At 47.4% G+C, this 27,956-nt stretch overlaps 1 protein-coding gene across 4 annotated transcripts; it reads left to right on the plus strand.

Moving 5' to 3' along the window:
• The first annotated feature begins 161 nt into the window (after window positions 1-161).
• On the plus strand, window positions 162-27,874 carry AFG3L2 (AFG3 like matrix AAA peptidase subunit 2). 4 transcript variants are annotated; one of them, XM_019920737.3, is made up of 17 exons: window positions 162-386; window positions 4,173-4,272; window positions 5,015-5,092; window positions 7,105-7,211; window positions 7,349-7,501; window positions 9,504-9,578; window positions 12,723-12,844; window positions 14,579-14,852; window positions 16,484-16,621; window positions 17,143-17,296; window positions 18,259-18,366; window positions 18,460-18,585; window positions 19,253-19,363; window positions 21,694-21,809; window positions 23,179-23,379; window positions 24,967-25,161; window positions 27,235-27,874. In XM_019920737.3, exons 1-17 carry the CDS (start codon window positions 270-272, stop codon window positions 27,472-27,474), a joined length of 2,415 nt encoding a protein of 804 aa, XP_019776296.1. In that variant the 5' UTR covers window positions 162-269; the 3' UTR covers window positions 27,475-27,874. The 4 variants fall into 4 exon arrangements, with proteins under 4 accessions (XP_019776296.1, XP_019776297.1, XP_004315445.1 ...); XM_004315397.4 differs by having other exon boundaries at window positions 163-386; window positions 12,720-12,844; XM_019920738.3 differs by lacking the exon at window positions 9,504-9,578 and having other exon boundaries at window positions 12,720-12,844.
• Window positions 27,875-27,956: the final 82 nt, after the last annotated feature.

Below are 27,956 nucleotides of genomic sequence, written 5' to 3' on the forward strand. Positions count from 1 at the left end.
CCTCAGGCCCCGCCTCGCCATCTGAGCTCCTCCCCTCAGGCCCCACCTCCGCCCTGACCCTGAACGCTACGGAGGCGGGGCCGCGGCCCTGCCCGAGGGCACGCCGCCGTGCGGCTGACGTCAGCGCGCCAGGGCGGGGCGGGGCGCGAGCAGACGCAGAAGAGCGTGGGGTGGCTGGCGAGCAGTCCAGTGGCCTCAGCTCCGAGAGTGCACGGCCGTTTGCGGCCGATCGCTCGTCAGCGCCCGGCCCGAGGCACGCGCCGGCGGCCATGGCGCACCGGTGCCTGCTGCTGTGGGGCCGGGGCGCCTGCCGGCCCCGCGGGCTGCCCCCGATGCTCGTGCCTGGCGGCCGCGCGGGCCCCACCGAACGGCTCTGCCTGCGGACGGTGAGTCCGGTGCCCCTGGCCCGCTTCCGGCCGGCGACCCGCTTCCGGCCCGGCGCCGGGAGTCAAGGTCACGGGCCCTGCTCTCGCCGTGGGTCCCCGGCCCGGTTGGAGACGGACCTCGGAGCGGCGGGGCTGCCCTGGGCCCGGGAGGCCTGCGGAGCGGAGCGCGTCGGGAGCCGGCGGCGAGGGCTCGGGGGTGGGGCTGTCGCCGCCGGCGGACACGACGCCTAATAACCGGGGTCGTTAACGGTGTCCCCCCCAGAGGGGCTCTGCTTTGCCGTCGTCAGGGCCGGGCTCCCAGAGCCGATGTCGGCTGTGCCCGCGGCGGACCCGCCTCGCGCAGGTTGACCATGACCGCGCACGGAGCCCCGGGGGTGGTGGGCGAGGCCTGGGGTCAGTCGCCAGATGCCCTGGAGGAAGTGTTCTCAGTCTTTCCACAGAAAGGGCAGTGATACACCTGCATTCCTGATGTTTCCTCCTCGGAGACCCCTTGCCAGCCAGGGTTATTCGTCTTAGTCTCTTACTCAGAATGGCTGTGCACTAGGCCTTTTTTCCGTTTCTTGCATTACATCCATTTCCCCGTCTTACCTTCCTCGGTTCCTCTTTTGTCCCTTGTGAATATTGGACTCAGACATGTAATAAGCAGGTAGGGATGTGCCTTGTGAGTTTGCAGGTTTTTTTGTCAGGAATCTTATCTAAAAGGCCTTTCTTTCGAGTGGCACTATAGTTTCCGTGAATCTTCGATGCTGAGGTGTAAGGAAGTCTCCTGCTTGTGTAGGTCGGTGCCACATATTCCCTGGTACTGCCCTGAAGATCTGGGTGGGGACGCCAGGTAGTGACTGTAATGACAGTAATGACTCTGCTACCTGCAAGGGATGCTGAGAGGACAGATTTTCCTCTGCGTTTGTGCATCTGTTAAAAGTCTGTTCTCACAGTGAGGTTCCTGGGGAAAAGATTTTGATGTGTGGTCTCAGGTATAATCCTCAAAGGATTGAAACTGATGCTTCACAACTAAAAAGTACTCACATCATCAGACATAAAACCTAATTCTCTAAATTGGGGTCCTCTGTACTTAAATTTTGCAAATTCATAATCTTTTATATGTATTATTCTTTGAATGGGCTTAGATTAGATAGAGGAAAAAAATTTAATTGATGGTTCTTTTGTAGAAAATAATCTCATTATTAAATACAGTCACGGGGGTTATTGCTAGAGGTATTCCAGGTCAGTGCAATTTGAAGAGAGCCTAAAGGGGGCTGATTTTTCAGCAAGCTAATAATGTTTATGGAGCACATACCGTGTACCCATTTCTGTACTTTATTGTGATACAAAGACTTGCTTAATATGGTGTTAATAAAGAACACTTGCTCTCAAGTAGCTTTCAGAATGATTGGAAATGATAATGTAAACCTGGGTATTGCCACACAATTTTAAAGGTGCTTTTCCGTATATTATCACATTTGACCTTCACAGTAGTATCCCTGGGCATTCGTCGTTTTCTCCCACTGCAGGTACATGACTGTGAGTCTCCTAATATCATGAGATATGTTGAAGATCATCATGCAAAAAATCAGATTTCCAGCTTAACCAAAATTAAAAGTTTTGACACTGTTTGCCTGGTGAACTGTGAGTCTTTCAAATTCCAGGCTAGGTGCCACTTCCCTGTGACATGCCTAGGTCCCTTAAACATGTACCCACTTCCTTCTCTGTGCCACCTCTGTACCTTTCTACTTAAGGTTTTGTATTGTTGCACGTGCGGTACCGTCCTGTAATTGATTTGTTCCCAGGACTCTTCCTTACTCTTCCGAGTTTCTTCGAGGCAGCACTGGTTCTGGTCCCCCTGTGGGCTCCCCACTGCTTGGCAGCACCTGGCCTGGAGCAGATATTCAGTGACTTGTTGCCCTGTCCAGCTTGGATAACAGGTCTTTTCAATCCACACCCGTAATGGATTTGGCATTGGAAAATATTTATTCACATATGACACACTCTTATCCATTATCAGTGGTTATTTCTTGGGCCAAGTGTTCCCAGCCGTCAGGGAGGGCCCAACATAACAGAAGCTCCAAGTTCTCTCAGACCAGCATTGCTGTCTACCAAGAACCGTATCAGTGTTTCTGTCCTACTTTGCTATTAATTGTGTAATAATTTGGAATTAAATCAGCTCATTCTTTTTTGGTTTTTAGTTGATTATTTAATCCAGATACCATAAAATCCACCGTTTTCAAGTGTACTGTTGGGTGGTTTTTAGTATATTCATAAGTTTGTGCAACCATTACCATTATCTAATTCCAGAACATTTTCATCACTCAAAAAGAAGCCCTATAACCAGTAGCAGTCACGCCCCATTTCTCCCCAACCATTCCTCCAGCCCCAGGCAACTACTAATCTACAGTCTCTGTGGATTTGCCTATTTTGGACATTTCATATAAATGGAATCATGTAATATGTGACCTTTTGTGTCTGGTTTCTTTAACTTAGCATAATGTTTTCAAGGTTTCATGGTAGCATGTATCAGTACTTCATTCCTTTTTTATGGCTGAATAAAATTCCATTGTGTGCATATACCACGTTTTTGTCTGTTCATCATCAGTTGATGGACATTTGGGTTGTTTCCACTTTTTGGCTATTATGAATAATGCTACTATGAACATTCATGTACAAGGTATTGTGTGGACGTCTGTTTTCAATTTTCTTGAGTAGGAGTGGATTTGCTGGATCATGTGGTAACTGAACTCTACGTTTAACATTTTGAGAATGCCAAACTTTCCCAAAGTGGCTGTACCCGTCACCCCAGCAGTGCACAAGGGTTCCAATTTCTGCAGATCCTCACCAACACTTGTTATTGTCTCTCTTTTTTATTATGGCCACACTTGTGGATGTGAAGTGATTTTATATGGTTTTGTGGTATTTTATTTTTCTCATCAGACCATAAAGGAGGCAAGTTAGGATGGATACTAATGCGGATGAACTTCACTTTAAACATTCTCACCTGTATGTAAAAGCTTGTCCTAAAAAATGGTGGTGAATTTTCACTTTTCAGAAGGATAGAATTACTTGAACTTTTCCACTGCCAAATTTAGATATAGCCCCTCAGTGGACCTTGCCGTTGATTGCTTTTAATTGTGCACCTAAATTTAATAAGGAGCTTGTTCAGTTTGTTTACATTATACTCTGATTTATATAGGTAGTGTTTACAAACAATTTTTAGCAACATGTTATTTAAAGCAGAGATATATCTGTAAAGGGACTTGTCAGGATGACAGTATATCAAATACCTTTAGCAAATGTTACTAGTACAAGGACTATCAGTGACATTGGACCATAACTTTCTTGTCTTTGAACACAGATAAATTTTGTATTGTGTTCACAAGCAGCATTGTTCTGTAATTTCAGGTAAATGACCTTGTAGTGTGATAGACCCTGCAAGTGAGGCAGCCGATGTTCCATGTCGGAGTTTGCCTTTTGAATGCTGCAAATTAAGTAAACAATGCCAGAGTGAATGTGTTGGTAGAGAATCGTAATCGGGCTGCAGCTCTTAATTAGGTATGATTTGAAGTACTCTCGTTTTCTGGGCGAAGTGTGTATCTCCTAGTTCTTGCTGGACTAGAGCGGCCCAGGGCTGGACAACCCTAGTCCTCCCTCGGTGGGGGGGCCGTTCTATGCTAGTCTGTAACTGCCTGTTGAAGGGAGAAGCATTTCATCCACTTGGTGGTATTAGGAAATGAAGCTCTTTTCATTCTTACTTTGATGTAACCTTCATGCTTTTATTTATATGTTGTGTTGCAGCTTTATCGATATGCTACAACTGAAGCAAAAACCAGCGGAAGTTCTCTTCTGACAGATGTGATTGCTGCTTATCAGAGATTCTGTTCTCGGCCTCCAAAAGGTAAACATTCAGATGTGACTGTGACGGTGGACAGTCTTGTGACAGAGACTCGCTGTCAGCGGGTGTTGACAGGGCAGGTGCAGAGGCGTTGTTTCAGTTGATTCCTAAGTCATGTCTCCTCTTACAACCCACCCCACCTCCTCCTGTGTGATTGCAGTGATGACAGTGTGTCACCTTCAAATGTGGCACCTTTGTCGGTAATGAGGTGGGCAGGCCAGTGAGACCTTTTCCTCTGACTCCTCGGGGTTGTGAGCTGTATTATCTAGACTTTGATTTACTCCCTACACAAGCAATGTTAAACTTCTAGCTTGTGCTTTTTAGTGATGAATCAGCTGCTTTAAAAACAAAGAGCACGGGCTTCCCTGGTGGCGCAGTGGTTGAGAATCTGCCTGCCAATGCAGGGGACACGGGTTCGAGCCCTGCTCTGGAGGATCCCACATGCCGCGGAGCAACTAGGCCCGTGAGCCACAACTACTGAGCCTGCGCGTCTGGAGCCTATGCTCCGCAACAAGAGAGGCCGCGATAATGAGAGGCCCGCACACCACGATGAAGAGTGGACCCCACTTGCCACAACTAGAGAAAGCCCTCGCACAGAAACGAAGACCCAACACAGCAAAAATTAATTAATTAATTAATAAACTCCTACCCCCAACATCTTCTTTAAAAAACAAAACAAAGAGCACGTACACAAAACTTGATGAATTTTAGTTTGAGGGTATGTATTTTTTTCCTTTTCTAACAGGATTTGAAAAATACTTTCCCAATGGGAAAAATGGAAAAAAAGCTAGTGAACCTAAAGAAGTTATGGGAGAAAAAAAAGGTACCTTTTCAAAAGATTATATTTGAACTTACTGTTTTCCCCTAATATATGATGTTGCTGATAGTTTTCACTGAACAAAGAAAATCTTAAGTCAGTCCTGAAACTGTAGTCTAGGAGCACATATAAAATTCTGTCTCATTTTATCTTAATTTTCTGCTCATATTTCTTGTCATTTTTCAAATTGAATTAATTGGAGGTTACCTTAGAGATATTGGCTGGTCAGTATCAGTCATATCTAACTGCATATTTAGTAAGTACATTTGGCACATGTTATCAATACATGCAATTTACTTGACTTGTATTGTGAGTGCAGTGTTTTTCAAGTTGTTCCTCAGAGGCTTATCTTCCCTTAGTGACTCAGAGAGGGTTTGTCAGAGCCAGCGGCTTGGGGGCCTGTGTGTGTGCCAGGCCCTGCTCCCCTTTCACGTGTGGTAGCACTTAGCACAGTGCCCGGCACGTGCTGGCATTCAGCTGGCATCGTTTCCTTCTAGGGAAATATAAGGAAAAATAAAATACAGCCTTTGTTTTTAAGTGAACTTGGGTCTCGGAGGGACAAATACATGCTAAGAGAATGTGGATCATGAAAGCCAGGCCAGAGCCGAGGAAGGACCAGTGCTGTGTGGGCTGATGGAGCGCTGGTGACCGGGCGACTTCCTGTTGACCTTGGTTTGGGGCTGATTAATGGTGATTGGTCCACTTTTTAAATATAACCTATTGGGTACCTTTTGCATATATGTTACTTTGTCCTGGAGTACATGGGACATCGTTCAACAACTTTAGAAATGTGCCTCCTCTTTATTTCCCAGGCCTGGGCCTCTTAGGGGTGGGCTTGCCTCTCTGAGACCCTGCCTTACTTGAGATAGGGGTGCGGGAGCTCCCTGTGTGCATCTCGGAGGGGTGAGCACGACAGGAAGCCCAGGCCATGAGGCCCTGCAGGTGACTGGGTGCTGAGGCCTCCTGGCCTGCACAGTGAGGGGGTGGCTTCCCAGGAGTTGAAGATGTCAGAACAGTATTTGTGGGTCTTTGAAAGGATGGAGAAGTGGGGGGAAGGGAGAGTATTAGTGACTGTATTAGTTTCCTAGGGCTGCCAGAACAAAGTTCCACAACTGGGTGTCAGAAGCAACAGTATGTCTCTCAGTTCTGGAGGCTGGATGTCCAAGATCAGTGTGTCGGCAGGCGGCAGGGTTGTTTTCTTCTGAGGGTCGTGAGGGAAAGGTCTGTTCCAGGCCTTCTCCTGGGCTTGTAGACTGCCATCTTCTGCCTGGGTCTCTTCATATCGCCTTTTTTCTGTGCATGTCTGTGTCCAAATGTCCCCTTTTTATAAGAACATTAATCATATTGGATTAGGACTCACCCATGTGACCTCATTTCAACTTGTGTATTTTGGTGAAGACCCTAAGATCACTGGGGAGTAGGACTCCAGCAAATGAGTTTGGAGGACACAGTTCAACTCATGACAGTGACTAATTTCAGATTCTTACCAACAGATTTTATGGGGATGAAGTGGGTTTGTTGTTGGTAGTGGTGGTTTTGTTTTTGGCCAGTTATCAAAATCATGTCTTTCCTGCAGAAGAAACTGTTAACAGTGTTCACTTCAGGGCTTGGGGCAGGGCAGGGGCACCTACTTTTTACCTTCAGGTGGGAACTCAGGAGTGTGCTCATGTGCACTCAGATCCCAGCTCTGTCACTTGCTCACTGTCACTGAGCACTTCACCAGGTGATCAGCAGGCATGTCAGCCCCTTTCTTATCTGTAAGATGGGCAGAGTCATGTGTCTACTGGTCCTTGGGTAAGTGTGCAGCTCGTGAGACTGTGCGTGTGAAGCGCCAGGAGCCTCCCTGAGGGCTACCCCTCTCTCTCTTAGTCTCAGGCTTCCTCATAGCACTTTGTTCGGTAACTGATCAGTTGCCATGTGTTTTGCAATAAAACTTTATTAAACGGTATTAATGAAAACATTGCTGAGAGATAGGAAATCCTGCCATGCCACTGTACACACTCTCTGTCTGTGAACAGAACTGAAGCCAGCGGCTGCCCCGCGTCCTTCTGGAGGAGGAGTTGGTGGTGGTGGAAAACGAGGTGGGAAGAAAGACGATTCTCACTGGTGGTCCAGGTTCCAGAAGGTTTGATTCCACACTGTGTGGTTGACGTTGGGGCTCTGGGGTGGCATTCATGGCATTGGAAGGGATTTGCATCCAGCACAGTGTAGACCGTGTTGTTACATTGCATGCTTCACAGATATGTCTCCTTTCTTGCCCAGGGTGACATTCCATGGGATGACAAGGAATTCAGGATGTACTTTCTCTGGACCGCCCTGTTTTGGGGAGGAGTCCTGTTTTACTTCCTGTTCAAGAGCTCCGGGAGAGAAATCACATGGAAGGACTTTGTCAATAACTATCTTTCCAAAGGAGTAGTGAGTATTGTGTGGGCCTGCAGGCTGCAGGGGTTCAAAGGGTGGGGTTCAGATGAGGCCAATAAAATGATAAACAGCCACCAAGTTAGCCAGGCTTGTTCGCCATCAAGTCCCGTGTTGGATTTTTCTAATGCTGGAAAGTACTGCAACCAAGGAACCTGTTTGTTTTGACCCAGCAGTCCCCAAATTTACCACGAACTCCTTTTATTTCTTTTCATGCTAGAGCCTCGCTTTGGAGCCACTGCTCCTGACTGTTGCTCTGGCGTCCCTGTCTGTTCCCATCATTCCTCTTGTGCCCTCGGGTGCCTCTCCTCCCTGCACCTTTCCCAGCCTCTCCCAGCTCCTTTACACCTTCACTGCTTGTAATGTCCTGTGGGCCTGGAAGGTGAATAGGTGAATAGGTGACTCAGTGTTCACAGTGAGAGCCATGGGCTCTGAGTGAAGGCCCGGGCATGAGCTCTGTGCCCCCGGGCTGGGTCTTTGCCCAGTGAGACCCTGTTTCAGCTCATTTAAGATGCTGTGGATTGTAAGGCACATGTTATTTTACATGTTACTAAGAAAGATTGAGTGAGCCACCAGTGAAACTATGTAATACCATCAGTTGTCAACATGCATCAGCAATGTCTGAGAGGTTAAAATACGAAAAATAACCATCTTAGAATTGATGAAGTAAAGTGATAGTAAGAGAACAAGCATTAGGCCTGCTCTGTAACCTTGGGGAAATGATTTAAGCTCTCAATACTGGATTTTTCATCAATGAAATGAATAAAATAAAAATATTAATACTTATAAAATATAAAGAATCTAAAATTATTTTTAAAGGTTGTACAGTAAGGTGAGGATGGAAAAAATGGAAACGATTATCTACTCAGATTTTTGAAGCAAGTGAGGCTCTCACATGTGTGATTCCCAGGTGTCGTGAGGAGCCTGCTTTCTAAGAAGTGATTCCTGTCCTTCGAGTGTGGGGACAGGTCCTGGCTCTGTAGCCACTTCTCCTCCTGACCCGCTGGTTCTCTGCAGTCAGTCTACCGTTGCCCCAGCAGTTTTATGTGGGATAGAGTTCTCTAATCAGTCCTTTCCAGATGGTGAGCCCCCATTCTGGTTCCTCCTGGAACCTTGCAGGGCTCCCTCACTTCGCATATTGGGCTCGTACCTTCCAGACTTCCTGCCAGAGCAGACTTGACAGCAGCAGGAAACAGGCCCCCCCCGAAAGTGCTCCACTCCACAGCAGCCAGAGGCCTCGGGGTGAGGTGTGCAAGCGATCTTTAGAACCCTGTGTAGTTAGGAGCTTGCAGGAAAATCAAGTTTAAACCATTTTATACCCTAGAGGGGCAGAAATTTAAAAGTCTTTTAATAGCAAGTGAGGACAGTAGTGTTTTGGAGAGCGATTTTGCCCTACAGCCTAGCTGGACTCTGTTTATCTACAGGTACGTATCCCAGGGAAGTTCTTGAAGATGTGTCCGGATGGTATACACAGGAATGTTCACAGCAGCATTGTTTGTGATGGGGGAGCGTTTGAAACAGTCTGAATGTCTGTGAACAGGAGAATGGACCAATAACTTGGGGTGTACTTATAAAATGGGGTACCCTGCAGAACTGACATGTCAGCAAGGAAAGACCTTACAAATACAAGGACAGAAGAAAAAGAAAGTTGTAGAAAAGTACATGCCAGATGAGACCATTTTTAAAGTTTAAAAACAGGCAGAAGTGAGTGTCTGTTTAGGGTTGGGTCTCTGTGGCCTGGGACCAAGCCCTGCTTTGGGGTGGCCAGCACCCGCTGCAGAGAACGGCCACCTCTGGGTGACTGGGGGCTTCAGCAGTGTTTGTGATGTTTTCTTTCTCAAGCTGGAGTGGGGAACACGGGGAGTCCTTACGTTATCTTCTTTCTTTACTTTATATTCTTTTGTGTGTCTGAAATACAGGCATTTCAGATGAGCTTAAAAGAATATCTCAAGTCTTTGTGTAAATTTATGTTTGAATATTTAACTGCTTAAAATTCCAGGTAGACAGACTGGAAGTCGTCAACAAGCGTTTTGTTCGAGTGACTTTTACACCAGGAAAAACTCCTGTTGATGGGGTAAATGATTTTATTAATTGATGTGAATTAGCTGTAAATTAACTTTTCAGATGTAAAACTGAAAAGCAAGCATTCCCTCACATTGCGGTAGCCATGTACACTGGCCGCGTCGGAACTGGGCAGCGCAGCAACCAGGATCCTTACTAACAGTGAGGATGTGAACGTTGTGTCCGTAATGTGTGCAGGGGCTGGGCAGTGGTTTTGGGTTTGGTTTGGTTTGGTGATCACGTTGGCTATTCATTTAGAAACCAGTGTGTGAAATCTAGTTTTCAGTATTCCAGTATCTATGATTTTTCAAGACTGAGAAAACAGTTGTTTGATTAAGAAAAAAAATGTTAAAATCTGAATTGCTTATGTCTTAAGACAACTTTTGTCAAATCAGTTTAAGAAGCATTCTGGTCATATCTCTCCCAATTGTTTTGTGATGTTATATTATTTTAATTTCCATTTCTGTTCTTATTTAAAAAAAAACATTTGTATTTCTTGTCCAACCAGTTTGAAATGTGTTCCAGAGACCCCAGAGTGGGTTGAGGGGATTATGGGGAGGAGGGGGGAGGAGGCAGATGAGGTTCCCAGGTGATTCCCAGCCCTCCTGGACCCGACCCCCAGGCCCACTCCTAGCCCCTGGGCATCCTGCGACCTTACAGCTCCCCTAGGGCCAGCCCTCTTCCAGGCTGCATCCCTTCTATCTCAGGATGCCTTCGCTTCACCATTTCATCATCATCCTGCCTGGATGGGGCAACATTTAAGGAAAACGAGAACTGTTGGTGATCATGTCTCTGATAACGTATCAATAAATATAAGAATATCTGTAACGTCATAGGACTTTCGTATTTCAGTCACTGTTAGGAAAGTTGTTTGAATTGTCTTAATCCCCCCCCATTCTCTTTATCTTATGATGAAATGTTCATTAATAACCATGCTACTTTTTTTTTTCTCAGAACTGTTCCTCAGACTTTTAGTGCTGGGAATTAAATTGGCACTCCCTTTCAAGAGGACAGTTTGGCAGTGTATTTATCAGCAGTTTTGAAAGTACGCATACACCCAGTAATTTTGCTTCAGTAATAATCCTAGGGAAATAATTAGGGATGCATGTAAAGGTGTCTGTGCAAGGATGTACTCCAAAACATTGTTTATAGGGCAAAAAATTAGAACCATATAAACAGGCCCATTAGGCCCCTGGTCAGCAGTAGCGGCTCCTCACGTCCCTCTTTAATCGCCTGCTGGGGCTCGGCTCTCAGTAGGGCTTGCTCCTCCCTGGGGAGCAGTTTTTACACTTAGTACTGGCATGCACGAGCGTTTTCGTATTGAAATTAGTACCATCTTATTTTAAATTACTTTGTATCACTCCTTTATATTACAGTTAAGGTTTTATGTTGATTTCTTTTCAAAATTGTGCGTATTTCAAGATTGTAAAAGGGGTATTTTGAAACCTTGAGAAAACAACATCAAAATTGCTAATAGTGTTTATCTCTGGATATTGAGGTTATAAATGCTTTTTATTTTCATTATGTTTGTGTTTCCTTAGTTTTTTACAGAGAATATGTATTGCCTGTTTAATAAAGACTATTTCAAGCTTTCGGAAATGGGTATAAGATTTTGTGTCCAACTGCTTATGGCATAGTGATATTAATTGCTGTGCTGTGCTGTATAAGCACAGGCTTTGGCGTCTGACACACTTGGCCTCAGATAAGCTCTGCTCTTTACTAGCTCTATGGTCTAACCCCTGGAAGCCTCAGTTTCTTTATCTTTAAAATGGGAGTGACACTAATGCTCTTAGGGCTTAGCTCTCAAATGAGATTGTGTAGGTCAGTGGTGGTTGTCAAACCTCAGTGTGCATAGGAATCACCTGCAGAGCTGGGACCCACCCCAGAGGGTCTCACCTAGGTCTTGTCCCTAGAATTCCGTGCTGCTGGGCCTTGGTCCACCCAACTCTCTGATGTGAGGCATCATTTAGCTTGTTGCCCCATTGGTGGTGGGAGCCAAGTTGGCGAGTGTTCTGTCATTGACACATTTGGGGCCTATAACCACAGGAATCGTGTAGCTTTGTCTGTGAACGACTTACCGAGGACTATTGTTATAGAATATTATACAACTTACTCGCCGTCTTTTGTTTTTAGACACGTGGAGAGAAACACCACAGTGACGGCGCCCACTCAGTAACCCTGGTGGTGGAAGGGTTGCGGGGACATGTTGCTCTTGTCTGTGTACATGTCTCAAGTGTCTGAGGTTTACATGTTTTTTAGGCGTTTGCAGGTTAGAGGAGGAACAAAGTCTTTCGGGGCTGTGCAGTGCAGCTGATGCTTGCCGGGTGCTGGGAAGAGGGGCCAGTGTGTGGGGAAGCTCCAGAGGTGGGAGTGGTTATGTCGGAGAGCCGGTGTGGCCTGCTGGTTATTGTCGCTAGCCCTGGAGCCAGCCTGCCTGGGCTCAGAGCCACCCACTTCCTAGATGTGTAACCGTGGGCGGTGGGGTCACCCCTGTAGTTTTGTCCTCTGTCAAACGGGGACAGTAAATGCCAGCACAGTGGGGAACGCTGTGCTGGTGGGGAGCATCGCCATTGCCTCCAGCCCTTCGGGTGTCCCTCCCTAGGGTCCCAGGAACTCCCAGGTCCAGTGACTGGAGGGTATTTCTGTCCCATTGGGTGGAGCTGCCTCCTGGCGGTCGGTGATAGCACCTCCTTCTGAGGACCCAGGGCGTCGTGGTGCACCTGGGGATGGGAACCATCCCAACACTGAGAAGTGCCATCACTGCCGCAGGCTGGTGTTTAGTTTGGGACCAGGCAGCTAAGATGTTCCTGAGAAGTGGACAAGAGGAAAAGGATGCTTGTTTGTTTCTGAAAAGGGTTGTCTTTTCAAAGAGAGTTTTCATTTTTCGAGTTTACAATTTTAGGACTGTGGAGGAATGCTGCTATAGAAATGCTTGCTGGTTGAGGCTTGTCAGGGGTTCTCACTGAGTGAAGCTTAGTCACTGCATTGTTAAAACAAGTCTTGTTGTTATTGTTAATATTGTATCTTTTTAATTTGTAAATTTGCAGTATTTCTGAAAAATTCTTGGAAAGTTGAACCCTTTGTGAATTGAATCCTTTGTTTCCTCTTCATTCCCCTAACAAAATTAGGATATTTTGTTTTTCTGTCCTTACAGCAGTATGTCTGGTTCAATATTGGCAGTGTGGACACCTTTGAGCGGAATCTGGAAACTTTACAGCAGGAATTGGGCATAGAAGGGGAGAATCGGGTCCCTGTGGTCTACATTGCTGAGAGTGATGGGTAAGAAGCGTGTCTGTGAACACAGGAGGCTGCCTGTGCTCCCGGGGCTCACAGTGTATTCTGTCAGCAGCGGGCAGCGCATCACACTTTATATTCTCAACAGGCCTCTCAGTTCGGCCAGAGTTCTTTTCAACCATTAGTAACTTACTAGTTTGCTGGAGACTGGTTGATTTTCTACATGTTAATGTTTATCTTGATTAAGCAGTAGTTTGGGGTTAATGTCCAATGCACCGTTCTTGAGTAGGAGTTTAGCATAAAGAGCCCATTTGTGTTAAAGAGTGGCATTCCCACCTTTTAACTATCCTTTACATTTATATTTCACAGAGTTTGCAGGATTTTTAAGTAATGCTTCTTCCTCTCTGGTCAGAGCTGCTTCTTCCCTTAAAGGTTATTTGTCTTTAGAAAGGCCACTTCAGGTCTGAGTCTTTCAGGAACAGCTTGTTGATTTCAGGAGTTGCTTGTCTTTGGGCTTATTTGGGAATACATGGCCTTTGAGTGCTCACACACGGACGCCCTGGTAGATCTCCTGGTGGTGACCCCATTTGCATTAAATGCAGAACGCCTACCTTGATTTAGAGTTACGAGTTTGAGAGTGAAAGTAGAAATAAAGCTTAATTTTTTTGTACATGTAAGAGAGCGGAGAAAGGGGTAGCTAGCTTGTTAATTGAGCTGATGGTCTTACTCGGCCTCAGGGACTCTCTTGAGTCTTGGTGTATGTAGACCTGCAATCTACCTGCAGTATTATTAATAGATCCAGCTAGCTGCTGAGATTATTTCACACGTGATGCAATATATCCCTTGGTCCCTGAGGTTATCATATAATTACTTAATTTAATAGGCTGGTCCTGAAATATTACACAAAGTTTTGTTGCACCATTCCTTAAACCTTTATTGTCAGTGTGTTTATTTTTTTTCTCCAGAAATAAACCAAAGAGGAAATTGTTCATGGTTTAAATGCTATAGCAGCATTTAAAATTTTATAATAGATGAAAAGTTAGAAAGCTAATCCTGGTTTTATTCTTGTTTTGTTTTTTACCTAAACCATGTACCAGGTTTTGACCTAAATTTCTTAGGGTAAGTTAAACTAAATTGCATTATGTTACCCAGTATAAGTATATGTCTGTGCCTGTAGTTGTGTGGAAATTGACTTTATTAAGACAAACAGAAAGCAAAAGGCTGTAAGTCACCCGTGAGCTGCTCCCGCCAGGGCAGGCATGGGTTGGAGGGCACCCCTGCCCCTGGGTCTCTGTGAGCCTGCACGAGCCGCCCAGAGACAGCTTTCACCACTGTTGCCTTCGCAAGGATTGAATATTTGGAAGACATCTCTTCAGAATAAGTTGATGCATTCCAATAAGAGAACTGGAATTTCTACTCAGGCTAACACCAGAATCATGTTAAAATTGTTAAATGAGCAATTTGAACAAAATTTCTTTGAAATTTTGATGTAGTGATAGTAAATCACAGGTCCGTCCTGTGCATAAATGGTGGTTCTTGAGGTGGGAATAAAGCACCACTGGACAGCGTACGTGTTGAGAACAGGCTTTTCTTTGGTCTTTCTGAGATTCCCCTTCAGTGATACTGACAAACTAAGAGTCTCCTTGTGCCTCAGATGTACCCGGATAGCCCGGTGTTGCACAGGCAGAAACCTTGTGCAGTTACGGGGTGGCGGGTCCCTCGCAGGGCAGCCGAGCCAGGGCCGCCCGCCTGAGCGCTGCGCTGTCGTGTGGCCCCCAGCTCCTTCCTGCTGAGCATGCTGCCCACCGTGCTCATCATCACCTTCCTGCTCTACACCATCCGGAGGGGGCCGGCCGGCATCGGCCGCACGGGCCGGGGCATGGGCGGACTCTTCAGTGTCGGAGAAACCACTGCCAAGGTCCTAAAGGACGAGATAGATGTGAAGTTCAAAGATGTGGCGGGCTGCGAGGAGGCCAAGCTAGAGATAATGGAATTTGTGAATTTCCTGAAAAACCCAAAGCAGTATCAAGACCTAGGAGCAAAAATCCCAAAGGTAAAATGAACTTTCAGAAGACGGTTTTCAGCTCATTAACCCAAAAATCTTCTGAAGTATTTCTTGATCTCTGAAGTTACAATTTTATGGAGTTTGATTACTTATAAAGTAGCTCTTTTTCTCTCCTTCCTCCATCTTAACTTACTAGTCTCCATTTAACTTGCGCGTCTCTTCAGGTCGGCTGTCCTGCGTGGATGTGTCTTCTTGCAGGTAGCGTGTGTTCCCGAGAAAATGTGTGTCCTCTCCCCTTGGTTTGCTTCCTTCTCCCTCCAGGGCAACTTAGACACCCCTCTCTCAGCAGCCCCCAGCACATTGCCTCTGCTGTGACCTCGCTATCCCTCTCTCAGCACCATGAGCAGGCCTGGCCTGGAACTCAGGTTCGTGGCCCAGGACTCCGTGGAGGACAGACCTTCCCCCGCCCACTGCGCGCCACGGGTAGCCTTGCCCATCTTTGTGTCGCTAAGGCCAGGCTCAGGCATTAAGTAAATGAAGAGAAAATGTTTAACTAATTCTTTTAAAAACCCGTTAATAAAGTTTACTTTAAAGGAGTCCTTTGTAAAGGGAATCATCATTTTCTTGATTTCATGTCCTGCCTGCCTCCATGGATAAAAAGTCACATTTTATAGTTTTATAATTTGCTATACTTGCGTACCTGTTCACATCATACTTAGGCATCTCCACGACTTAAGTAATTACAGTGTTTGAGCAAACAGTATTCTTTTTAAGTTCATCATTGGTTATTAGATTTTTACTTCATTTGTGAAATTTAAAGGAAAGAAAATAAGCACAATGTAAGTTGGAAGTGTGATATTTGTGTCTCCTTGAATTATTGAAGTAAACATCAGGCAGTTTATTAGTAGATTCCCAGCTTAAGTCACCCTTTATATACTGTTAGGTCTAAAAAGCAACACTAAAAATCTTAAAAAGTAAGAGAAGTATTTCAAATTTCACATTCTTACCAAGTTTTTTTTTTTTTTTTTTTTTTTTTTTTAAGGAGGCAACTTTAGTGAAGAAGGCCATCAGCCCAGCTTTTATTTATTTAGTTAGTTAGTTATGGCTGTGTTGGGTCCTCGTTTCTGTGCGAGGGCTTTCTCTAGTTGCAGCAAGCGGGGGCCACTCTTCATCGCGGTGCGTGGGCCTCTCACTATCGTGGCCTCTCTTGTTGCGGAGCACAGGCTCCAGACGTGCAGGCTCAGTAGTTGTGGCTCACGGGCCCAGTTGCTCCGCGGCATATGGGATCTTCCCAGACCAGGGCTCGAACCCGTGTCCCCTGCATTGGCAGGCAGATTCTCAACCACTGCGCCACCAGGGAAGCCCCCCAAGTTTTTTAAAACAGTATAGTCTCTAATAGTCTTTTCCTTTCTCTTCTCACTAATATAATTACTTTCTCTATGTTTCTCTAATATTTCTTATATATTTCTCTATATTTCTCATATAATTTTTTTTCTTCTTACTAATGTTATTAATGTTCTTACTAATATAATTACTATCATTGTTCACATGTTTAAGAAATATTTAGTGTATATCACTAAAATTTGTAGACAGATTTATACCTTGGAATTATTTATGGATATGTAATTTATTTCTCTGAAATTCTAGTCAAATGTACTTTCTCTTTTTTGTATCTGAAGGGTGCCATTCTCACCGGTCCTCCAGGCACTGGGAAGACACTGCTGGCGAAGGCCACAGCCGGAGAAGCCAACGTCCCTTTCATCACCGTTAGTGGATCTGAGTTCTTGGAGATGTTTGTCGGTGTGGGTCCAGCTAGAGTAAGTCTCACCTCACACTGTATTAACTCAGCAGGTCAGAAGGTGGGCGCAGGGCCCCCGCTGCCATGGTCTGAGGGTGGGGCGACAGCTGGCTGGGCTCGGGAGGGTCATGCCTCTGCTGTGTGTACACGTCGCTGGGTCTTTGAGTAAGTGTCTGCTGTTACTGTTTGCCTCGGGCGTGAAGGGAGCCCAGGGTGGTTGGACTTGTAAACTGAATACAAACTTTACAACTCTACCTGTTACCTTTTAGTAGGATAAAGATATGTAGTGTCAGTTTGCTGGTGTTCGTGCTTCTTACATAACAATAACTGATGAGCTTTTAGAAATAATATTTGCTCACCTTACATAAGTTTCCCACCGTTTGCCATGTGACTTCTTTGCTGCTTGTAACTTTTTAAATTTGTACTGTACAGTGAGTGACACAGGATGGCCTTCCTGGGGGACAGGAAGCTTTATGTCTGTTTTATTGGGAGGATAGCACTCACTTGTCAAGTGACTCCAGTGCTTACATTTTCATCCAGGTCCGTGACTTATTTGCCCTTGCTCGGAAGAATGCCCCTTGCATCCTCTTCATCGATGAAATAGATGCCGTGGGAAGGAAGAGAGGAAGGGGCAACTTCGGGGGGCAGAGTGAGCAAGAGAATACCCTCAACCAGCTGCTGGTGGAAATGGATGGTGAATGTTCAAGTCTTTTGTGTTTTGAACTGTGCTTTCTAATTGTTCTTCATGTTTCTAAAATGAGAGTCCTGTGCTGATACAGAGAGCAAAGAGAGATTCTCTAAAATAAACAAGCCCTATCGAAGGGCTCTTTTATTCCAGTACAGGTAATAGCAAAAGAGTCTTGCCTGGCAGCCTGCTGTAACTTAATACTGGTGTTAAGATGGCATTTGTACCTGGTGCCAAATAAAAGAAAAACTGGTGAAATGCTTCACTAAAGAATCATAATCTCATTCTCAAACCATTTATGATTCTGAAGGATCAGGAAAATCCATGCGTTAGCAAGTGCGAATTTGGCAGATTTTGAGCGGGTCTGCGTTCCTGGGCCGGGTATGGGAGCCAGACTGAGGAGGTGGGGCTGCTCCTCGGCTCTGCGGAACCCCGTGCACAGCAGAAACTACCCTGGGGGAACGGGCCAGGCTCCTTCAGCGCCAGGGTCCTGGGGGTGACGGCTCTGTGGCCACGGCATTGCCGTTTGAGAAATGGCCAGTCAGACGAGCAGGCTGAGCCTGCAGAAGAGGTTGGAGGTGGGGTGGTGCCTGCCTTCAGATACGCAGTGAGTGGTCCCTGTGGCCCAGGGAGTTCAGACACTTCCTTTGCAAATTTAACCTTACTGATTTTTTAAAACTTTCTAAAGTTGACAACGTAATCTACATTTCTAGTTACATAAATTTAAATCTTTGGTAATTTGTCTTTAGTAGTTGATCCTTAAATCTTTAAGTCTTGTACTGTATATGACTTAATCATTAAGGACAAGATGAATAGTAAGAAAAATCATTAAGTTTGTGACTTAAAAAATCACTAGATATTAAATAGAAAACTAAAGTGGTGTGTCTCGTGCTCATACGTTCTGGACAGGCATGCTGTCACCTTCCTCCTCACGGCATTTAACAATGGTGATGCCTTTGTTCTATTTCCAGGCTTTAACACAACGACGAACGTCGTCATTTTGGCGGGCACCAACCGACCAGATATCCTGGACCCTGCACTGATGAGGCCGGGGCGCTTCGACAGGCAGATCTTTATCGGTGAGATGGTTTTCCCTGGATTCAGGCCAGTTCTTGTGGGGAGGGGTGCAACTGTTTCACTGTTTTTTTTTTCCTTAAAAATAATTTCTCAAGGACCGCCGGACATAAAAGGAAGAGCCTCTATTTTCAAAGTTCACCTCCGACCACTGAAACTGGACAGCACCCTGGAAAAGGAGAAGCTGGCAAGAAGACTCGCATCCTTGACCCCGGGGTTTTCAGGTGGGTGAGCACGACCTGCTGTTGTGTCTACAGGATGTGACCCTTCCTTTCTTGTTCCCTCTCTCCCTTCTTCCAAACTTAACATGAAATAGAAGGGACCATCTATCTACAGCCTGAGAAGGCTATATACACGGGCACAGGCACCTTCAATGTCCCAGGAGCCTGACTTTTTAATATTTTTTGTTGTGCACATACATTGTGTTATGGCCTATTTGCGTCCCTATATACTTTCTCTGTAAGGTTAGTTTACAGAGACCTAAGGATCTAGGAAGTTTTTGGCAAGCTTCTCATGTTTAACTTTCGTTGTTTAACTGAATGCATTAGGTCATTTTAATGCCTATGTATTTCATTATATTTCAGCAGATTGCCCAATATCCGCTTAAGTCACTTTTCCAACAGATGGTGGAACTAAGTTGATGGGCATTTTAAAGTGCTGTCTTAGTTTGCTGTCATTGCACAGTCTCTAAAGGTGGAGGGCTGCCTGTGGGCATCTGTCTACTACTGATACTTGCAGCGTGCATTTCAGGGGCCGGGTTGTGCCAGGCAGGACTGAGCGCTACTGACTGCTGCTGGTGGACGGTTGGCCCGGGTTCCCTTTTTCACAATGTGTGACCAGTGAGCTCAGGTGTATTTGGCAGGTGAGCCGTTGTGTGTGTCCCTTTCACAGGAGCCGATGTTGCCAACGTCTGCAATGAAGCTGCTTTGATCGCTGCGAGACACCTTTCAGATTCCATAAATCAGAAACACTTCGAACAAGCAATTGAACGAGTAATTGGCGGTAAGGCAGCTGGTGGGACCCACGACCAAGGGCGGATGGCGTGAGTTTGAGGCCAGGGCATGTATCTGCCCAGACCTGGGGCTCAACGGCACCCTGTCGGATGGGTCTGAGACGCCACCCTCATGCTGCACGGGCGGCAAGCAGGGAGGTGTCCTCCCCTGAATTATAGCAATCTAGTTTTTCTAAAACACTCACAACCTCCCTGTTCCCCAAAATTTCATCGCATGAGTTAAATGTGCTCTAAGCTAGATATAGGTGATGGGTGAACAGCTGTAACAACTGCTTGACCGGGAAATGCTCACCTGTCGAGCAGGGTTGGCCAGTGATGTGTTTTCCTTGCTTTCTAGAGAGCTTATAGTTAATACTGTTAAAAAGATAACTAGCAGTTCGAGAACTTGGGCATTCAGAGGAGGGAATGGCACAGTGCTGTGCTCCAGACACAGACATGCAGTTCTCATGCCCCCAAAGCACAAGAACCCCCGGCTTGTCACAGGATTTCCCTGTGACAAGGAATGGCCAGGCAGGCTCCACGGAAGAGCGGGCTTTAAACTGGGCTCAGGAGGAGGGGATGTGGTGTGAACGAGGGTGAGCAGAGGAGCAGTCATGGCCTGTGCCTCAGGGAGGGAGGTGAGTTGCTCAGACTCCTTCCTGTGGGAGGGAAGACAAAGTGGAGAGAGGTGTTGAAGCCTAGATTTTAGCAAGCCTTGAGTGTTAAGCTTAAGAGCTTTTTTTATGTTGTTTTACGGCCAGTATTGTACTAACACGAGTTTTCCTGAGCCACTGAGTAACGGGATAGTCAGTGATAGCTCAGGAAGATGCATCTTTGAAGAAGGGGCGCATCTGGAGGCAGAGCCCCTACTGGTCCTTAACGTGTGGTAGCGGACGTGAGCGTGGGAGCCCCATGGCCACAGGTGGGAAGGGCGTCCTCGGGGCTGCTGGTTTGGTGGGAAGTGAGCCGGGGCGGGATGTCCCCGTGAGGTCCTGCGCATGGCCGTGGTTCCCGTGGTGCGGGGTGGGTGAGGGCACGGGCCACACAGCCGACAGCCGAGGGGGAAACGGCTGTCAGCAGACTTTCCGAAGCTTGTTTTGTGCCACAGGCCTGGCAGGCTCATTAGCAGGTGAGACAAGGAGTAGGTGCCACTGCAGGGGGGCCGGGGGGGCAGTTGTAGCGGTGCCGAGTGAGTGACTGGACCGTTTGAGATTCGTTAGGGAAAAGAAAAAGTCTAAGATGTTAGAGTTGTGAGTGGAATTAAAAGACCTCACTGTAAACACAGGAGAAGACTATTTGTGTTCTTTTTAGGTCTGGGGGAAACGGGGGAGGGGGGGTGTTTAGTAGGAAAGTGAGTTTGTGAAAGAGGCCAGGGCGGTGGGTGGGGCAGAGCCTTGGCCCTGAGGGGCACAGACGTGCTCTTCACGCTCAGCCGCTGGGGCCAGCACACGCCCTGTGACGGGATCGCGAGCAGAGGAGGGGAAATCCTGTGACAAGCTGGGGATTCTTGTGTTTTGGGGGCATGAGAACTGCGTGTCTGTGTCTGGAGCACAGGGCTGTCCACCTGCCCACTCCCCACCCACTGGCGGCTCTGTGGCGTGTGCTTGTCCTGGGCCGAGTCCTCAGGAACACAGTTCGCCCTCTTTTCTTTTTCAGTCTCCCAGACTCCGTAACGTGTTACCAGTTGAGAAATTCTCAGATGAGTACCTGGAACACGAGAAAGCTGGTGTCACCTGTGAGCTTTGTATCAGTGCAGACTACAGCCCAGAGGTGCGGGCGAGCTCCGCGTCCGCCTTCATCCAGGCTGGAGCGGGGGTCCTTCAGTTCTGGCAACACGCGGGCCGGCTTGGGGGCACCTCCTCAGGGCTGCTCTGCGGCTGCGGGGTGCTGCCTCTCATGGGCCTGGCTCTCCTCCCACCCTCGTGTGCCTGCCTCCTCGGCCGGTCCTTGTCTCCCCCTACTTGGTGATTCCCGATGCCTAGACTAGGCAGTGAGCTCTTTCCAGATGTCTTCGTTTTCTGTGAATTTTATGTGTCAAATTGACCCTAGTGCTGAATTTTACTTTGCATTTCTGTTTATTTCTCAAAACGAGATATGTGACTTGAGTGGGAGAGTAGGAGAAAGTGGGCCTCGGGTGGGTAGTGAATGCGTTTTGCAGTGGTTGTATATTTTGAAGTTGATGCTTTGCTTTGTTCTGCCCCTGATTGGGAATATTCCATGGTCACAGGCAGCTTGGTCTCTGAGTCACGATTTAGATGAGACGCTGTGTGGTATCGTGTAAATCTCTTTTGATGTTGGTGTCACTAAAGCAGTGGGTTTTGTTTTCTGTTCTGTATGTCAGGCTTAGAGAAAAAAACTCAGGTTCTGCAGCCCGAGGAGAAGAAGACCGTGGCATACCACGAGGCTGGCCACGCAGTTGCCGGCTGGTATCTGGAGCACGCGGACCCCCTCCTGAAGGTGAGGCAGTTGTTGTGGAACAGACGGTGGCCACACTGGGCCACGTGGCAGGAACATCTGCTGATGGTGTTGGGGTGAAGGGGTCACGCAGATGAGTTATAAAGTTTGGAAAGAAAAGTGTGCAGAAGCTGGAGGGGTTCACTCTGGAAAAGCAGTTGCTACCGTGGGTCAGGCTTGGGCGTCTGGGGCTCTCTTGCCCAGGGGGTTTCCCTGACTCCACAGAGAAAAAGGCAAGCCACACACCCTGGAAATACTTGTAGTACGTGTATATGACAGAGGACGTGTACCTGGAATACATGAAGGACTCTTAAAATTCAGTGGTAGGGAAACAAGCAACGCTGTAAAATAATAGGCAAGATATATGCGCATGTACTTCCCGAGAGAAGGAATAGGAATGGGCGCTAGGCGCATGAAGATACCAGATGCCCTAAGTCACCGGGAGGTGTGGGTGGAACCCTGCAGAAGCTCCACATGTCCCGAGGTCAGTCCAGCTGGACCCCATACCTGCGGGCGGGCACCTGACCCGGGACAGCCACCGTGGAAACCAGCTCGGCAGTTTCTCATAAAGGTGACAAATGCTTCCAATACAACCAAACGGTTCCAGTCCTGTGTGTTTACCCAAGAGAAATAAAAACATGTCCATGGAATACTTTTACTGCTTTATCCGTAATAGCAATAAACCGGAAAGAGCCCCGAAGTCCCTCAAGAAGGAGTGGATGTTTGGTGTGTTTACCCAGTGATTGCTCCGCGGCCATAGAGCTGAGTGCACTGTTAACACAGCCGGCAGTGGGGGTGGGTCTCGGGGACAGTCACACAGACCAGACACGGTGAAGTCCGAACTGTATGAGGCCATTTACGCACAGTTCTAGAAACTGCAACTCATCTGTGGGGGCAGGGGAGAGGATTTCGGGGAGACGAGGAAGATGTTTTGTATTTTGGTTGTGGGAGGAGGCTGTTTGTCAGAACTCACTGAACTGTAACCTGTGACTGGGAGCATTGATTGTAAAAATTAAAGGAATCTACTCAATTGCAACAAGAGGACTAGAAAACTGAAGGCTGCTGGCCCCTCTGCCTCCTGGAAAGCGGGGCAGGCGGGGCCGGCGTCAAGTCTGGAGGGGTCGCCAGTCAGCAGCAGCCCTGTTGTCAGGACTGAACACTTTCAGTTGAGTTTTATAAGAGACAAGAAATACTTTATAGACCTCTCGGGTGAGGTTACCCTAAGAGAAAATGCTCTCCTGGACGGGCCCTCCCACCCAGCTCCTCAAGCCGAGGCTGTGGTGCTTTCCTCTCCAGTGAGTCTCCCTGTGGCTCCACATCAGCCTCCAGTGGCCGCGTCTGTCCTCAGCGCACCGTGTGTTCTCCTTGTCAGGTGTCCATCATCCCTCGGGGCAAAGGGCTGGGCTACGCGCAGTACTTACCCAAGGAGCAGTACCTCTATACCAAAGAGCAGCTCCTGGACAGGATGTGCATGACTCTGGGTGGCCGCGTGTCAGAGGAGATCTTCTTCGGGAGAATCACAACCGGCGCTCAGGACGACTTGCGAAAAGTGACTCAGAGTGCATATGCCCAGGTGAGTGTGGGCGGGGTCGTCTTGCATCCTCACCTGCACTAATGGCTCTGGAACAGCACTGCTGTTTGACTGGTCTAGGCTTTCCAGGCAAGGGTTACTTCTTAAGAGAAATCCATTTTAGAATGATCAAAACTTAGGAAAAGAAACCCTTGTTTTGAGAGTTCGGTCTTTCAGGTTTATTACTAAGAGTGTATAAAGCACATCAGTAGAGTTTACATTCAGTTACAAGCCTGTGGGATCCCGTGTGGACTCCCTGGTGCCTGTCCCTTCTGGTCCTTTCTGCTGACAGCAGCCATGCCCCTGTTTCCTTTAAGTTTATCACGGGCGCCTCCATCCCCAGACAAGGTCATTCTGCTGTCGGGGAACTTGATGTCAGTGACTTTCTTTGGGAACTCCTTTTATTCATATGTCAGCTCTTCTGGGCCTGTTACTTTCCCATACCTTTCATTTTTCTTGGGACTTCCCTGGTGGTCCAGTGGTTAAGACTCCAAGCTTCCAATGCAGGGGACGCGGGTTATATCCCTGGTCGGGGAACTAAGATCACATGTGCCGCGCAGCACTGCCAAAAAAAACCAATAATTTTTCTTAGGGCATTTGTTTGTTGGGGTTGTTTGCTCTTGTGTCCTTTCTAGTTTAATCTCCATTTTAAAAATAACTGTAATGTTTTCTTTCTCTATTTCCTGCGTTCTAGCACCTCATCTAAATTTTCTGATTCTGACTTAATGTTATTCTTTCTTATTTTCTATCACCTTCCTGATTTCGGTTAGCCTTTTCTGAAGTTGTGGGTAACAGTTTTCATCTGTATTATGGACGTCTCTCCATTCCACTTCCCTTATCTGTGTAGACATTATTCTGCTCCTTTTTTCTCATAACAACTTTGTAAGGGATTTTTCTGTTGCCCACTTTTACATGAAGTTTGTTTTCCTGATCTCTTAGGAAGGAGGTGAATTAAGACAGTTTTTCTAGTTTTACGGTTTTAGAGTTTCCTGCTGTTTTCATAAACTTTTAAAAAACGTGACTTCCTACTTTCTGATCTGTTCCTGCTCCCCTCTTTTATCTGCGCCTTCTCTTTTCTGGTCAGTTTGGATTTTACTTCCACAGCTTCTTCTTAATGTGGGGTTTTTGTGTGGTTAGTGTGGGGGTCTCATGGGGTGCAGGCTGGGCCCTGTGGACTCAGGGAGAATGCCAACGCCCCTCGCAGGTTTCTGGAGCCCGGGCGGCACGGGAAGAGCCTCTGGGCGGCCTGGGTGGTTCCTCCCATCTGTCGGATGCTCCTTGCCTGTCCTCACCTCCCCCCATGCAGAGCGATTTCAAGCAGGTCTCGTCACCATTGGGGTTTGTCCTTGCCCGTTTGCCGCCTGCCTTGTAGATGTTGCCTGTGGGTCTCTGGTCTTGTCCTCCCAACCTCCATCTACACAGAACACCCTGGTCTACTTGGCCGACTCAAGGCTGCCGTGTCGTTGTTGCGGGTTAAAGAGTAGTACTGCAGTGAGGTGTGTGGATTTCATGTCAGTGGATTTGCTGCCATTTTATAAAAACCTGTGAGCAGAAATGGATGCCCACCACTAGTCACGCATTCTTTTTCAGATTGTTCAGTTCGGCATGAATGAAAAGGTTGGGCAAATCTCCTTTGACCTCCCCCGTCAGGGGGACATGGTGTTGGAAAAGCCTTACAGCGAAGCCACGGCCAGACTAATAGATGACGAAGTACGAATACTTATCAACGATGCTTACAAGAGGACAGTCGCTCTTCTCACAGAAAAGAAAGCAGATGTGGAGAAGGTGGGTGCCGGCTCCACCAATGATTCTCTGCACGGTTTTGCAGAAAGAGTTGAGACTGATGGCTTGACTGGTTGGTTGGTTTGTAGATGCCGACGTCCCCTGTGCTTGTTAATCCCAGGCTCCTTCCTCCATCCTGATGCTGTGTCTGCTGTCTCTGTGGGGCTGGGGGGATGTGGGAAGAGCAGCAGCGGGCATGATCCCGGCTCCTGGTTCTTAGGAATGTGAGCGCGGGATTAACAAAGTCTGTTCACGACACCAGACACACAGTTGAACCTGCAGTCACCCACCAAGTGCTTCCAAATGCGGAGCCCAGTGGCCTGATTGGGATTGACCACTGCTCTTCACCTCCAGAGTAAAGAGGTAGTGGAACAGCAAATGAAAGAATTAGCCAAACTAGATATGTAGGACCTTTGCTTAATTATGACCTTCCATGAACAAACATTCTTTTTATCTTCCGTTGTTGTGCCTCATTTGATAGCGTTTTCAAAAGGGAGGGAGCCTTTCTAATTCAGTCGGTTTTTTGTATCCAGTAAACTCTTAATTATTCAGAATCCATGCAACCAAACGGAGAATCTTCTGTCTTTTAAATATTCCACACTCTCATGATAAAAGCACAGGTGAAAAGTCTTCTATAAAGGACTGATAGAGAAAAAAGCTATTCTAAGATGATGCTGTCCGATCAGCAGATCTTCAGAGGAGCCCACTGTGAGCTGTGCCGGGCAGAGCCCGAGGTGCCTTTTCACAGAGCGCAGGGTAGGTGGGAGGGGCCTGCAGCAGGGGCTCCGATGGGAGAGGGCAGAGAAGGCTGACATCCACCCTGACGGCTCATCAGGCTACAGTGAACATGGGGAGGAGAGGAGGACTTGCTGTGTGGGGCCCTAGTGAGCGAGGAGGGGGTGCAGAGGGAAGCACAGGGTGTCTGGGGACTCCAGAGCTCTGCGGGAAACACAGCTCTGGAGCTAGAGGCGCCCTTCATGGAGATCTCATCTGGCCCCTGTGTTTTATCGTCAGGAGTACTAAAAGAATCTGGAGTGGAAATGCTTAAAAACTCATCATTAAAGGAGCGAGCGGCAGGGACTTCCCTGGTGGTCCAGTGGTTAAGACTCCGCGCTCCCAACACAGGGGGCCTGGGTTTGATTCCTGATCGGGGAACTAGATCTCGCATGCCGCAACTAAGAGTCCGCACATTATAACTAAGACCCGGTGCAGCCAAAATAAATAAATAAAAATAAATCTTTAAAGAAAAAAGATGCCAAAACTTAAAAAAAAATAGAGTGGCAGCAGGGTGCCATCTCCAGGGGGACAGTCAGAGGCCAGTGCAGAGGCAGCCATGGGTGTGTTTTAACTTCCTGAGATGGTGCCGTGGTGGCAGCAGAAGTAGAAAGGCAGTGGTAACAGTGAGCAGGTCTAACGTGACCCTGTTCCCTGTCCTCCTGACACCGTCCCTCACTTCCCCACTCGTAGCTGGCAGGGGTCCCTTTTTCTGTGGCTGTGTGTCATGTCAGTCTTGTGGTTCAGCCACACAGAGACCAGAACTTCGAGATGCATATTTTCACGTTAATCTCCTGCTTCATATTGTGTCTCTGCCTCATTTGTCTTTATTTTTGTCAGCCACCTTTTAAAATTTCCCTGTTTCCACCCTTTCCCCCACCCCCACCCCCACCCCCAGTCACTTGCATCACTTCCTCACACTTCCTGGCAGGATTTCTTTCTGCTCTGTAAGCCAGAGGGAGCTCCTTCCCTCTTTGGAAGCAGGTGGGGCCCAGGGACACTGCGTCTGGCTCTCCTCCCCGAGGATGTCCTTCTGCGGTGTCAGGGACAGAGCTCCCCCACTAAGTCCAGGGCACAGTCACAGGCCACATGGATGTACCACACTGTGCAGCCACGCCCTTCGTGGGGACACGTGTTTTTCCAGGACTTTTGCACATCTTATTCTAAAGTGACATGACAGTGAATATCTCTTTTCAGTGGTCCTAAACTGTTTTTTGGAAGGGGGTTGACTGTAAATAGGAGGTGATGAGATTGGAGAGACGTTGCTGGGTGACTGTTTAACCACAGGTGTTCGCATTGCAGGTTGCTCTGCTCCTGTTAGAGAAAGAAGTGTTAGACAAGAACAACATGGTGGAACTCCTGGGCCCCAGACCGTTTGCAGAAAAGTCTACATATGAGGAATTTGTGGAAGGCACCGGCAGCCTGGATGAGGACACCTCGCTGCCTGAGGGCCTGAAGGACTGGAACAGGGAACGGGAGGTCTCAGAGGAGCCCTCGGGCGAGAAGGCCGCCAGCCAGGTCCAGGGTGCTGGCCCTGCGTAGCCAGAGCTGCGCCTTCAGAGCTGTGCTCGGCCTCATGACACAGTGAGAAGTGGGGTGCTTCGTCCGCGGCCTCGGAAGTCACCCGGGTTGCGGGGGAGGGCACATGCCCCAGCCTCGGGCTCTCCTGGTCTCTGTCCCCGTCAGGTGGGGGTCCTCCTGCTGTCACCTGCTCTTCACTCCCTCCTCCCTTCAGTCTCCCTCTGTGATGGGCTATGAAATTAGGAATATTTTCATTGATTTAATATTTTAAAGATGGAATCCGGGTCACAAGTTGCTGTTTTGTGATGGAATGGTTTTCTACAGAGAGCTGTAACATACTTAAAAATATGAATGTATTGTGTAAATACGGCTTCTTTATGTCAAAAATAAAGTGTAAACACTGCACTTTTTTTCTCCTGAACATACAGTGTCACTGATTATGCTTGGGCTACTTCTCAGAAAACGTAACGGGAAGGAATTGAATGATGTCACTGTTAGGGTCT

This window comes from Tursiops truncatus, chromosome 13, assembly GCF_011762595.2.
Source record: "Tursiops truncatus isolate mTurTru1 chromosome 13, mTurTru1.mat.Y, whole genome shotgun sequence".
NCBI lineage: Eukaryota > Metazoa > Chordata > Mammalia > Artiodactyla > Delphinidae > Tursiops > Tursiops truncatus.